The sequence below is a fragment of the Myripristis murdjan genome, chromosome 6, assembly GCF_902150065.1.
Source record: "Myripristis murdjan chromosome 6, fMyrMur1.1, whole genome shotgun sequence".
In the NCBI taxonomy this organism is placed as follows: Eukaryota; Metazoa; Chordata; class Actinopteri; order Holocentriformes; family Holocentridae; genus Myripristis; species Myripristis murdjan.
Window position 1 is genome coordinate 6683949 of NC_043985.1, and position 14124 is coordinate 6698072.

At 42.9% G+C, this 14124-nt stretch overlaps 1 protein-coding gene across 1 annotated transcript in view; it reads right to left on the bottom strand.

Moving 5' to 3' along the window:
• spon1b (spondin 1b) overlaps nt 1-14124 on the bottom strand; it is an 82514-nt gene that overhangs the window by 44399 nt on the left and 23991 nt on the right. The window contains 3 exon segments of the mRNA XM_030053678.1: nt 10675-10823; nt 11382-11504; nt 12475-12548. Of these exon segments, the coding sequence (XP_029909538.1) occupies nt 10675-10823; nt 11382-11504; nt 12475-12548 (346 nt within the window).

The following is a 14124-nucleotide window of genomic DNA, read 5'->3' on the forward strand; positions in this document are numbered from 1 at the left end:
TCTTGAATTGAGCATTAGAGCTCAGGTTTTAGTATTTAACACACCTGTGGAATCATTTTAAATAATAATCATTAAAATCACTGAGCAGTTCCCTGATAAACAAACTTTACTCCTGGGGAGGAAGCAGATGAAGGTGAAGAGGAACCTGTAGGATTCAGGGTCATGCATGTTCACTGTTGCAGCAGTTATTTGGGAGCAGTTGCTGCATGTACTTTTACAGCTACTGCCACTGCGACTCCCAGCTGATGCAAGGTTGGAATCATTAAAGGGACAATGAGGAAAATTTTTACTGACCCATGCGCTTTCTAGGTCACTCACTTTCGGGGCTGCTGGAGCAGAAAACTCCCGACCCACTGGAGTGTGAAGACACTCCCACTCACCCCCGGAGCTCATGTTGATGACGAACATAAAAGTGGGAAGCTCTTCTGAATTAAGTGGTCAACAGACCTGGGATATGTTCATAGCAATATGAAAGCTGTGAGGAAGCAGGGCTGATTAGTGTGTACATTATCAGAGATGCAGTTAATGAGCGGTACAAGAGGCCTGAGGTGCACAGCCGAAGTAGCTAACAAATGTAATCTTAAAAAAAAAAAAGAAAAAAAAAAAGACAGAATATATCTCAGCTGCCACTGTCTTTATCCTCAGCTCCATTCGTCCAGTTGTCTCCTTCCATTTTGCCCGGCTGAACCTCTCAGCCAATTAGAGTCAGTCGTGAGACGCTGTCCGTCTGTCAGAGAAGCTTTCCGAAAATCCCCCAGGAGTGACTCTGGGAGTGTGTGTATGTGTGTGTGTGTGTGTGTGTATGTGTGTGTGTGTGTGTGCGTGCACATCTCAATGTCATCAGCTGCTTCCCCACTTAACTACCCCTCAGTCTTTCACAGCGAGAACTCAAGATAGCACTACAGTATATTACTCCCATGTGGGAAAGGCACACACACGCACACACACACACACACACACACACACACATAAACCAAATGTTGGACAGCGCCGACTCTCATTTTCCACCCACCTCTTGCTCTAAGAGACAAGTGAAGTCCAAATATAGTTTAGTTGACAATACCCTTCATAACAGTGATGTGCTACAGGACCGGCTTGACAAACACTGTCTAATCAGCCCGAGGCCCACATGCAGCGTACAGCACAACACAGGAACAGTGCAATGTGTGTGTGTGTGAGTGTCACATGATTTAAACATGTGAAATATGTGAATAAACAAGCTAACCACTGTCTTCTGCAGAATTGAGGTTAAAAGGGTAATATTATTCCATTCCATTTTTTTTTTTTTTTAATGAAAGATGATATGTATATGGATCTGATTAAAAAGAGATGCCTTCAGGCACAGAGAGGAGTACGGCATCAGGCTCACTTACAGAGGCGGCGTGAATTCATCAAGACACTGACAAACAGCAACCACAGGATGAAAATAAAATGATTCCAGATGTTTCCATCGAGGCTCGGTGTTAGCGTCAGTATCTCATTATTTACAGAGGCGTGAAACGCGCCTATCTCCTCCACTTCTGCATGTGATATGGCATAAACAACATGCACTGGCAAGGTAATTTCAGATGCTTCCACCAGTCACTGTTTTCCTGACAGAGATTACAAATGAGGGCCAAAAAATCACGTTATCACTGCAGTGTGACACCCGTCTACCATACAAATATCTACTTCTCTCCCATTCCCTTCATAAATTTCAATAAGCAGAGAAATATCAGATGAAAAATATATGTACGTGGCAAAAGTCAGCATAATGGTGTTATTTTTTAAATGTAACTGATGACTGATTACTAGTCACCCTTTAAAAAGTGTCATAATGCAATTATGTAATTATAATGTATAGAATAATAAGGTAATTATTTTGATCAATTAACCAAAGTTATGTAATATATTACATCTGATTATTTTCCTGACATATTTTAAAGCAAGCAAAAAGGTGTCAAGTCATTTAAAACAAGATGGCATAAACCACATAAGATTAGTCAGCACTGGTTATTGTTGATCTTTTATTAAGAGTGCTTCAGTATAACATGGATCAAGTTTGCTTTGATTTTAAATCACAATCAAAGATTATCAGTAGTATTAGCAGTAATAGTAGTCATTATCCAAAATCACCAGCCCGTTAGGAACAGGCTCCACTGCCTTGAATGATTTCCGGCGGCGCCTATGCACTTACCACGAGGGAATTTTGTACAAGGACTCAGCCAGAGGCAGCTCCTTGCTCTTTTGCAGTCTGGCCAGATTAGCCTTAGCGGTGTTGTGCTGAAATGTGCACTATGTTTCTACGCAACAGGTATGCTACTCTCCTGCTGTTTTTGTCTTTCCGCTTGCAGCATAATGTCGAGCAAAGGATGCTGTAACACTACACATCCACTATAAATGAAACTGGCTCCACCAGGTGTAAGAATAGCATGTAAGTGGTGTGTATGCGCCCCCTACTTTCTTCACTCCAGTCTTCAATCACCGGAATAAAGTCGTCCACATTAGTTTTCCTAAAAGCAGCAGCACTATTGTGTTCTGATGATTTGAAACTGGGTGAAGTGAAGCGGTATTTCCGCTGGAAAATAGTCCCCGGGGAAACATTTGCTTTACACAGCCTGTTATTAGTTCTGTGATTTGTGAGTGATGACGACTTTGCTAGCCACAGATGCAGAACATTAGACTTACATTAGGCACATTGGTTATTTCAATCAATAATTCACATTTGGAAATCAAGGGATTTTGATTAGATGTTGTAAAGTCTTTACTATCCCTGCATGAAATAAATCTGGGTAAATTGCAGTAAATGGCCCAAACCTGTAAATCACTGGTACAGTCTTTTAGTTACACACGTAATGGTGATAATTAACCTGATTTCAGAGCTACTTCCAAACTATCCAAAGGCATTTAGCATGACGAAAGGGAGATTTTGTAAAGTGTAGAGATGGACCAGCAGGCCACGTGATCACGAGGAAGGCTTTCACCCTGGATTTTCGGAAAGCAGAGATGGAGTGTGAAATGCAAACAGAGAGGAAGAGAGACGGAGCCCTGGAGGAGCCGGGAGCTCCCGCCTGCCTCCTCACTGCACACCTCCAGCAGAGACTCTGGCTGAACCGACGGAGAGACAATTTCCTCCAGCTGAGACGCTTTGGAGCAGCGCAACAACCGCAGCATCCCACAAAAACACTCCTCTCAAAAGGCTGTTGACACTGTGACGGCTTGACAAAACACCTCCGAAAGCGGGGATGGGCTTCTGAACATGCACAGAGAGACGTGCGGAGACAGAGACAGAGAGACAGGGGGGAGACAGAGAAAGTACATCACTTAGCACTACTTCCTCCCCTTTTAATCTGACAGGTGTCAGCGATGAGAAAAGACTGGGAGGGAGGCTTTGGAGCGCTGCCGGATTGCCTTGTGTCTTCTCTCTGTATTCACTGGTGAGATCCGGGCCTATGCGAAAAGCAATAAAGATGTAAGGAGTGGGATGTGTGTGTGTGTGTGTGTGTGTGTGTGTGTGTGTATTTGCGAGTGTGTGTGTTTGCCTGTCTGCCTCTTTGTCTGTCTGAGGGAGGTCTGCAGCAATTTCCTGTGAAGTGTTTTGAGTGCAGAGATGAAAGTGAAGGATAGTTTGCCTCGCTTCTCTCTTCCTCCTCCCCTCCCTTCTCTCCTTCATCTCATCCTGCCATCCCCTCAACCTCTCTCTGACAATCTGCCTGAAATAAGGTCTTTTCAAAACAGATGGAAAATTTAAAGAAATGACGAGAAAGAGAGCGAGAGAGAGAGAGAGAAGCAAAGGAAGAAAGAGACAGACAGTAAGAAAGGAAAGCAGGAAAACTGATTTGCTCGTGAGAGGATGTGAAAAGCAGAGGTTTCTGTGTTACCAGGAGGAAAGGAAAGGAGGATGGAGGGAGGAAAAGGAGGAAGAGAGGAGCTGGGGAAGACAAAATGGAAGCAGCATGGGAAGGACAAAGGTACGACGGCAGGAAGGAGGGAGAGAAGGAAGAATCCTGGAATGGATGGAAGAGTGAAAGAAAGAAGGTAAAGTAGGGTATGGCAAAATAAAAGGAAGGAGGAATGGAAAGAAGGAGAATGGAGGGAGAAAAGGATAGAGGGAGGAAGGAGAAGAGAAATGGGTAAGTATAAATGGATAGAAGGAGTGAAAGATGGAAAGATGAGGGTAAATGGGACGGAAGGAAAAACAGAGGGGCATAAGGATTAGTGTGGATGGAGGGAAGTAAGGGAGAGAGGAAGGAAAGAGAGAAAGAAGGAAGGAAAAATGGCAGGAAGGCAGAGGGCCAAGGGAGAAATAGGAGAGAGAGAAATGGATGGAAAGGAGGAGGGACAGAGGGAGGAAAGGGAGGAAGAGAGGGACTGGAAAGACAAAATGCAAGCAACAAGGGAAGGAGTGAAATGAAAGAGAGGTAGGAAGAGAGAGGGATGGGACGAAGGAAGAAAGTAAGGAAGCAGGGAAGGAAGGAGGAATGGGACAAAGGAAGGAAGAGATAAACGGTTTCTCCATTTGTCCCTTGGAAGAAAGGGACGAAGGAAGAAGTGGAAGCAAGGGAGGAAGTCATGGAACAAAAGAGGAATGAAGCAAGGAGGGAGGGAAGGAATGAGGAATGGAGGGAGGAGGCAAAGAAGGAAAGAAAGAGGGAACAAAGGAAGTATGGAAGACACAACGGCGAGAGCCAAAACACCAGGAGCTGTGACGACGAATGTAGATCCGTTTGCGTATAAAGGTCACAAACAAACTATTTAATGAGGAATTTAGGAAGGAAAAAAATTAATAAATGATTCTGTGGAATCAGATTAAAATTTTCAATTTCGTCGACTCAAACCCCCGAAGCTTCCGTCGACACAAACTGGAGTAAAACTAATAAAATTCAAATAACTAAAAAGTGACAAAAATGCAACTAAAATGCAACAAAATCAAAAGTGGTCGTCAAAATGAACATTTCACTGAAGCAGGGATTTTACCCGGGACCAGCGGTCGAAACACAAAAGAACTCCCAGATGTGTCTCCAGGCCCGGTGAAGGTCACACTGACACACGTCACTGTTTCCGCACATGTCACGTCTTTCAAACAGTGAATTTCTAGTGGAGGAGGTGTCGCTTCCACATAGAGAGGAAAACCACCTGCGGCATTAACCCGGGACCCCTGACAGGTTACTCGCCCCGGGGCTGCGTGCAGCTCGGGGCAACATTTGGTGCGGCGTGGCCACCGTGCCTCCGCAGTCCCGGCTTCTTTTGAGTTTTCAAAGGGAGCGCGCGCGATTCTGGCTGCTCCCCGCGGTGCTAAAAGCGGCGAAGGGCTTTTAGGGCTGCAACTCAAAGTTAAAAACGTGTTAAGGTTTGGCACAAGGGGTCAAACGCCGCCTCAGTACTCGATGATAGGCATTTCCCTTAAGGTTTTTTTTTAGAGGCGAACCAGAGCATCCAGTTGCTTGAGCTTTGGTTCACGCTGTCATTTTGGTTCATTCAGTTCATTAAACTATAACTGACTCAGGCTATGATCGCACTTTTCCCCTACAAAGTGGATACAAATGGCTTCTTGGCCGGCAGCTCTTGACATTTTGCTTTCTGATCTAGGCAGGATCACACCTGGATGAGAATTCGTGACATTTCAGAGCAAGCAATAATTAGGTGTGCTTTTTTTTTTTTTTTTTTTGACCGGTGTCAGTGTGCCATGGCATTAAAAAGGTTGAGAATTTACTCCTTGGGCAGCCGCTCTTCACATTTTACTACCACCACTTGTGTGATCATTACATAGTCTAGGCCTTATGTGACATTTCCAAGCAATCAATAATTAAGTGTGCCGTGTAATTTTGTTTCTTGTGTAAGTGAGTGGTGACATTATAAAAGATGGAAGAAGTCTCTCTGGTCTCAGGCGACATTTCTTTGGAGTTCATCTTGACAAAGAGGTGCAAATCTGGGTTTTCTTGACCTAACAACACTATAGACGGTTCAGTGTGAAATGATCTCAGTCAACTTTCACCTGGATAAATAAAAACATTAACAGATGACACCAGTGATTCTGAATGTTTGGCCTGTTTACTACAGTTTACCCACATGTTCAACCGCAACACACTATTTTGCAAATCATGCAGGGATACTAAAGATTTCACAACAAATAATCAAAATCCCTCAATTTTTAAATATGAATTTTTGGTTGAGCACCCAGCTCATAATGTTCTGCTTCTGCAGCTGACACATTTGTCGCCATTCATAAAGAACAGAGTTGATTCTTCCCTGATAAAAGTGACAAAGCAGCGTTCTGAGTAAGTTATAAATGACAGCTATTGTGGCGGTTGGATAACACAACACAATCGGTGATACGGCACTTTTTGTTTCTCGTTCTGTTTAATTGACAGGTGTAGACTGATGCAGCAGGCGGCGAGTTGATATAAAAATAGCTGGTTGTGTCTCCATACAAATATGGCTAATTAGGGGAAGCTTGTGCAGTATATGCCCGCAAAATCCTCAGTGATCATGACAATGTTGACTCAGTCCGTCAACAGAACGTTAAGAATAACATTATCTAACCGATTTTTGCAGCTTTTGGAGCATTAATACCCACCAGTGCACACCTCACTAAATACGTGCATATACTTTCAAATGTATTTTCAAATGTGGACACATATCTCTATCATACATTACTAAAATGTGACAATATGCTGTTTTCATATATGCACATTCATAAGTTACATCTGGAACGCACACGAGCAACACATATATATCCATATCCAGAAAGGGGTGTATATGTTTTGCTCCTATTTTTATATGACTATATATATGACTAGAGATAATAGATTTCTATATGTATTTCAAACTGAGATGTCCACTATTTTAAATGTTGATGTACAAATACATTAATTACTAAAGGAAGCTCCTTTTCAAAAGCACCCTGCTACAAACTCAAATGTCCTTCCCATATTTTTTTCATATTTATTTTATATGACTGTATAGATTTCGACAACTCGGTGTGTTGATATTGTATTCCCACCTCTCCTGGCAGCCCGAGTGAACTGACAAAAGCAGTTTGGGCCTTTGGCGTGTTAAAACCTGTACCTAGTGCTGTTAAGTCAGTGGTGCCAGCATTCAGAGAGATCCGCTCTCAGGAATGAGCTGGAGCCGCGGCTCTCCACCGGCGATGCACGCTGTGTGCGGTGGTGTGAGATGGAGTGCGCCTGGAGGTTTTCAAATGAGCTTTATCACACATATTTTCCACCGGCTTATGCATGTTGGGCCCTGTCCAGCGAGGCTTTGTGCTTACGTTCGTACTTGCTTCCCTGCGAACGGTGGAGGGATGGCGGCGTGCCAGGGGTGGCCAAGTTCAACGTAAAAGCAGATGAGCAGAAAAAGTTTTGCAACAGGGATGATATAGGATGATCAAATTTGATTTTAAAGCAGATGCTGTGTCCTTTAACGGAGAGACAGTCGAGTGCTGGTTTCAAAAAACTATGCAGGTAGCAGCTATGAGAGATTTTGAACAATGTTTATTTACCGTCTTTTACAACACCGGGCTGTATATGAATTTCTCCGATGTCAAATGTTTTTTGAGTTGCTGTCCCGTCCTGTTTACAGAGCTACAGACGCCGTGATGTGTCTCTCTCTCGCTCTGCCAGTCTGCCTGTCTCGTGTCAGAGCTTCGGGCCCTGTTAGTTACGAGAGCAGAGGCTGGGCTTGTGCTAGAGAGGTCGGTCTTGAGGCTTTGTGCACACATCACCACAGCTGATTGCTCCTCTGGATGGTTGGGATTCTCGGCTAAGACAGGGATTACTGACCCATGTCGGCTTCCCACCTTTACAGCAGCCTCTTCGATGTTCACCCTGTCTGAACCTGGAAGCCACAGAGAACTGACAAGGAGTGTGTGTATGTGTGCCCCGGCGTGTGTTTTTGTCTGGGTCTAAAGCCTTGAAAAGATGACTTTAATATCTCTTTTGGCAGACGAAGAAGGCTTTTGCAGCTACTGTATTTGTGTGAAGACACGCATGCACAAATGGAGGCAAGCACGCAAAAAGGCATCGACAGGCGAGCACACACGCACACCAACACACAAAAAACTGTCTGAGAGGAAGAGAAAATCCAGTAAAATGTAGTAGGCCGATACATGTGCATGTGGTTTATTTCCACTGATGTATCAAGATAAGCGAATGATCTCTTTAGAGAGGGGCAGCTTAACCCTCCTGTTATGTTCACATTTTTGAACATCTTTTATGTTTGGGGTCAATTTGACCCCAGCAGTTTAAACCTCCACAAAATTATTATAACTAAAATTGTTATCAAAGTTTATGTGTCAGGTACTTTATGCTTCTTTGTTGATTACCTAAATAGCCCTTTAAATAAAACATAACTCCCCCCCACCCACCCCAACTTATACATCCAGTATTCCTATTATGCGACAATGGAAAAATATGCAAATCACCATAAAATCTCACTAATTGATCTAAAATTGGAAAGAAATATTAATTTTTGGTGTTTTAATGGCTTTATATTATTTCTAAGTAATGATTTTTGTTATTTATAACCAATGCGTTACAAAGTGTGTACAGGACATTGAAAACATATCATCAAGTCAATTTCATGTTTACCCAGTAGTGCCCATTACATTAGGAACACTCATTAAATATGAAGCAAAAAAAAAAAAGATGTTAATCATTTATTTAGAGACGTTAAACATTGGCCTGGGTCAAATTGACCCTGAACATAATAGGAGGGTTAAGTTGTGGGATTTGGATGTTGTCATGAACGTGGATCATAAGGCAAGACTCAAACTTTGGATAGAACAAAATCCAAGACCCCGTGTTTAAAAATCCTACAACTCAATAGCCGGCGTTTCAACGTAAGTACAGGACACAATCGAGCCGTGTCATTCTACAACTCAATAGCTAACATTCCAGTCTACGGTACACAATCGAGCCATCCCATTCTACTATAAAACGGCCTAAAGTCTCCATTGTGTCAGGGCGGTGTTTAGTGCCAGGGACAGACAGGGCCAGCCAAGAGAGGAGTTAGGCCTGTCCTTCAGCCTCTAATGTCTCCACACAACAAGCTAAACCCAAACTGACAGGCACACACCAAACTGACAGCACACTAAGAACACACTATTGTTCGCCTGCAAATGGCTAGGATCCACCTTTCAAATGCCCAAGGGGAGAGCGTGGCATAGAGAAGACACACGGAGACAGGCAGCAGGGCCACACTCCGACCGCCGCACATGGACGACACGCACAAACACCAACAGACATGCGAGCGCTTGACTCGCACATCTATCTATTCTGATATTTGTTTTTTTTTTTTTTTTTTTTTTTTTTGCATATGCTCCAAAGTCCTCACACGCAAACATTCACACACTTGGAGCTCAGCGAGCGAACCCGCCCGCTCAGATTGGAATCCAGCGGGTGCCTTCCAAAACCGTCCCATCCCCTAAAGGCACGGTTCGCTCAAAAGTAGCTGGCTGATGCTTTCAGCGCAATCTAATTTCAAGCTGAGTGCCGGCTTCAGAATATCAGTAATGTGCAGCCTAAATATGCAATGCAGCACCGTTCAACATATGCGAGTGGCTTAATGAGAACGATAATGAGAGGGTGAAAGTGTGGGAATGCCCCGCGCCCGCATGTAAATGCCTTGCCCCACACTGTTTGAGGAAATGAGAAATTCATCCTACTGCTAGTTCATCCACTGCCATCTTGACGGGAAAATTAGTCTGTGTGTGTGTGTGTGTGTGTGTGTGTCGTATATTTTCTATTTCTTCCAATTTCCATTTCTCATAGCTGCAGACCTCTCATTAACTTCACACTGTGCTCTAGCAGCGTCCAACAATACACACTATAATGGGAATGGGTGGGTGCACGGGTGTCTATAATGATGATCACATCCACACTCTGTATGCATTGAGGGCTGCACGGTAAACACTCGGTGGGTGTATATCCCATTGTGTCTTATTTGTTTTGACACACAATCTTTATTCCCACAAGTGTGCAAGATTTTCGACCTTTTTTGACAGGTGACTTAATATAAAAGTCAGAGTCCCCAGGATTTAAAGGGATAGCTCACCCATTTTCATTTATTTGAAATTATTTCACTCCCCCCCAAGGGGTATGCAGGGCACTCGTGATGCTATCCTCCTCTCATTGTTCCTGCGGGGTTGGATGCTGGCTGGCCCACAGTGTTAACGATGAGCCTATCATTTGGAAAACAGAGCTTTCTTTTATTCAGAGCGATAGTGTTTGTTAACTCTGTTAAGACAAATGGCTTCCACTGATTTTTTTCAAGTCATTCGGTTGTTCGCTCGCATGCATCATTTGCTCTCTGGATGCTGTGTAAAACTTCCAGTTGGTGAATTATGCCTTTAAGACATGTAGGTCCACACCCTAAAGTTCAGACGACTGATCCTGCAGATTAAAAATGAGTGTCGTCTGTAAAAGAGAACCTCCTAGAGATCACCTGACTAGAGATTGGTCAGTTTGCTCACCAGGTGCATCCAAACCTGCCCCATCATACTGAAAGAAAAACACGCTAAAACAAGAGAACAGACTATTTGAAACCTCTGGAACAAGTGCAGCATCCCAGACTTAAACTCGGACTTCATCCTCTACAACACAACAGGGAACCTCTCATTCAAGTCTCCAGCCTCCAGCCCATCTCATCTGTTGAAACGGAGCGAGAGAAAAAGCAGTCACATGTTGACCCCACCTTCTGTCGAATCTCCTCCTCCATCTTGATAGGGGAACCGAGTTCAGCGACCTGGCGCACTCCCTCGCTGGCGTAACCTCCGTACTCCCACAGCACGTAGCTTCTGGAGTGGGACGCGCCGATCAGAGCCGACCAGTGGTTGGCTCGTCCTGCAGGACGGGAGGAAAGACACAGACAGAGAAATGTGGGCTCCATCAGTTCATTAGTTGAATTGAATTGCTAGTTTTGATGAGTGATTGAGTGAAGAACAAAGTCAATTAAAAAGCTAGCTTACTGACTTGGATGAATGTCAGATTTGTTGGTTTTGCTTTTAGTGATTGTGATTAAAGGTATTTCAGTAAACTGATCTTTGAAGTTGGTCACTCAACATTTTATTCTTCTATTATTCTGATTTTTCCGAGGGAATCCCTTCCCTCTGACAGATTACATATGGGAACAGGGAGGCATGTGCGTGCGCGCACACACACACACACACACACACACACACACACACACACACACACACAGGCACATGAACAGAGCTAATCGGCTTAAGCACATCACAGTTACGTCACTTTAATATTTTCTTGCAGTGAACTTGCTTTCTTCTTTCTGACAAAGACAGAAGTGATTTTACTCTAGATCTCATTGTGTTGGATCTAAGTGTTCATGTGTGTATGTGTGAGTGTGTGTGTGTGTGTGAGTGTGTGCCCATGCTTTGAACTCACTTGGGTAGTCTTTAGGATGTACTTTCTCAGACCAGTTGCCATAGAAGGTGAGTCTGTACTTGGCTGTTCCACAGGCACAGCACTCCAAGGCGGGGCTACTGGTAGCTTCACCATACACAGACTCTGCAACACACACACACACACACACACACACACACACACACATAAGCCTATAAGACACATGAGCTGAGCCGCTAATAGACTCACTCACACCATTAGAGATGTACTCATGCACAGCCGCATATGAGCAAGCTTGAATGCAAACACAGATGAATTAGCAGATGAATGACTGCAATTTGTAACCCCAGCTAAAATATCACCAAATAACACACCTACGATAAACTGGTAATTTAAATCACACATTAACCCCGACACTGACTCATAAATATTCAAATATTGCCCTCGACCAATTTTTTTGCAAAGATGGGTCAAGGGGAATTTGAATTTGAATATTTATGAGTCACCAAATTATTCTGAAGAAATTGGAATCCCTCGCTTGCAATCTCATGTTTAGTTAAAGTGGGATGAGGAAAAATACTGAAGGCAAGTGTGCCAGTGACCTTAAACAGGGTAAATTTAGCTTTATTAGTTAGCGTAAAGCACAGTAGCCTTTAAATTAGATTTAGGTCAGGGGAAGAAGTTATTTTCAAAGTGAAGTCCCCTGGAATAAAGTTTGAAAGCCACTTGTCCACACTCTGGTCTTTATTGTACAATAAATGTGTGCATCAGAGCTGCGAGAGTCCCGCTCCCTCTCTGCTTTACGACTGTTTATCTGGGGAGCCTACAGCTTTCCAATTCTGGACTGGTATTTTTCTCTGCTGTAAAATCACAGGTGATCTAAAAGCTCTGGTGTGGCTCTGTGGTGAAATACAAAAGAATATTTAAATTCCACAGCAGACTCCCGAGAGATCCATGACTCTTCCTCGTGCCTTTTGGCTTCATGTTTTTTTAAACATTATATGAAAGCCTGGGAGGTGTTCTTGAAAGAGAAAATGGCAGATAGAACAAGAGTTAATGGAGCGACGATAAGTAGTCAAGGGTGAAAAGATGAAAAGAGGAAAAGCGAGGAAACATGATGGGCAGCTGTCATTACCTTTCTCGCAGAGGCGAATGGTGAGAGAGCCCTCATCCTGGAAATAGATGATTCTCTTCTGGACAATACTGGCCCTGCCGAGAGAGAGAGAGAGGGAAAGAGCGAGAGAGTGATGGAGAAACAGTGAGAGTGAAAGGGAAAGAGAGAGGAGGGGAGTGAGAGTTGGATGGGGAGAGGGGGACAGAGATGGTATTAAAGAGATAATACCACAGTGCTTTTGCTCAATACCAGAACCATGTATTTCTCGGCGAGAGGAGAAGGTAATGGGTTCCTGGGGGTTTCATAATGGACATGGACTACACATCTTTTCACAGATGCTGCATTGTATTCTCCGAACCCCCTGACACAATAGCACCACTGCAATATGAAATGTAACTGAACAATCATGCCCTTGGACAGAAGAAGGGGAGAAGACAGATTGGTGAAATTAGGTGGGAGGCAGGAATACAGATCTTTTCACAGACTCTGGAAAGGGCTAAATTGTAATTCATGATTTAACAGTGCTTGAAAATTAAACTGTCCGAATAAAAACTGAGTTGTTTCACTGATACAGTCAGGCCTCTTACTAAGTAAAAATGCAATACACTTCTCATATTACACAGATAAATCTGTGATGTGTTCTCCTGTGGAAGCCCTAAAGTGACGTAGTGGATGAAAGAATTACGGGGAAAAAAATTAATTTGGAGTAGCCTTTGCTTGTCATCCTTTATGTTTCCTTGTAGTAGCGGTGGTGCATAGCTTTGAAGTACTTTTAAATTCTCTTGCAATAGTTTTACATCCCCTTGAAATAGTGCATTAAATTAGATTCATATTCCATGCATTTGTCAGTTGAGTCTACATGGTCCTAACAGAAATCATCCCTCCTCAATTTTGATTATTGTAGCTTTAAATTAATAGCTGTCACATTCCACAGTGGATATTCCAGTATACTCCACTGGCAGCCAAGAATGGGAACATGACAATTTTTATATATGATTTATTATTAAGAAGTGTCATTTAATTTAGAAATATGAAATGTATGATGTAGTATTACTAAATGTGCTCTATTAAATATATATTTAAGCTTAACTATTTTTTCAAATTGTGGTTCTAATATACTAATTACATTTAATAAAATCTACCCGTATAATTTCCTGTATATCTATATAATTTTGTGAAACTTTGCTTGAAATGTTGGATTTGTCTCTAAATGAGGCCAACTGTTCTGAATTGATTTATGCCATTATGTTTTTAACATACAGTTCTCTTTGCCGTTCTGCATTGTCCTCTGCAATGCAAAGCTGTGGGGTACCTCAAGGCTCCACCCTGGGACTCCCTCCATTCCTTAAGGGACCTTTTCCACAGCAGCCATTGTATGACAAAGGTCAATTCTGTTTTCTGTCTAAATGACTCCTCCTCCTCGGTTAATTCTGAGACATAACATTTCTTTTGATGGAGAAACAGCAAGAGTCATGCAATTTAGTCCTTTGGCAGTTATTGCACCAGCTGATACACTAACATCACATTGGCTGCTAGAAATCTCATTGCTGTTTTTCTCTGAAGTATGAGAAGCAAATCGAAACAGTTGTTCAGTCTCATTATTTATTGAGAAGTATATCTTAAATTAGATCATGTCCATGCTCTAGTGACCTGGTGAAAGTCGTCTATGTG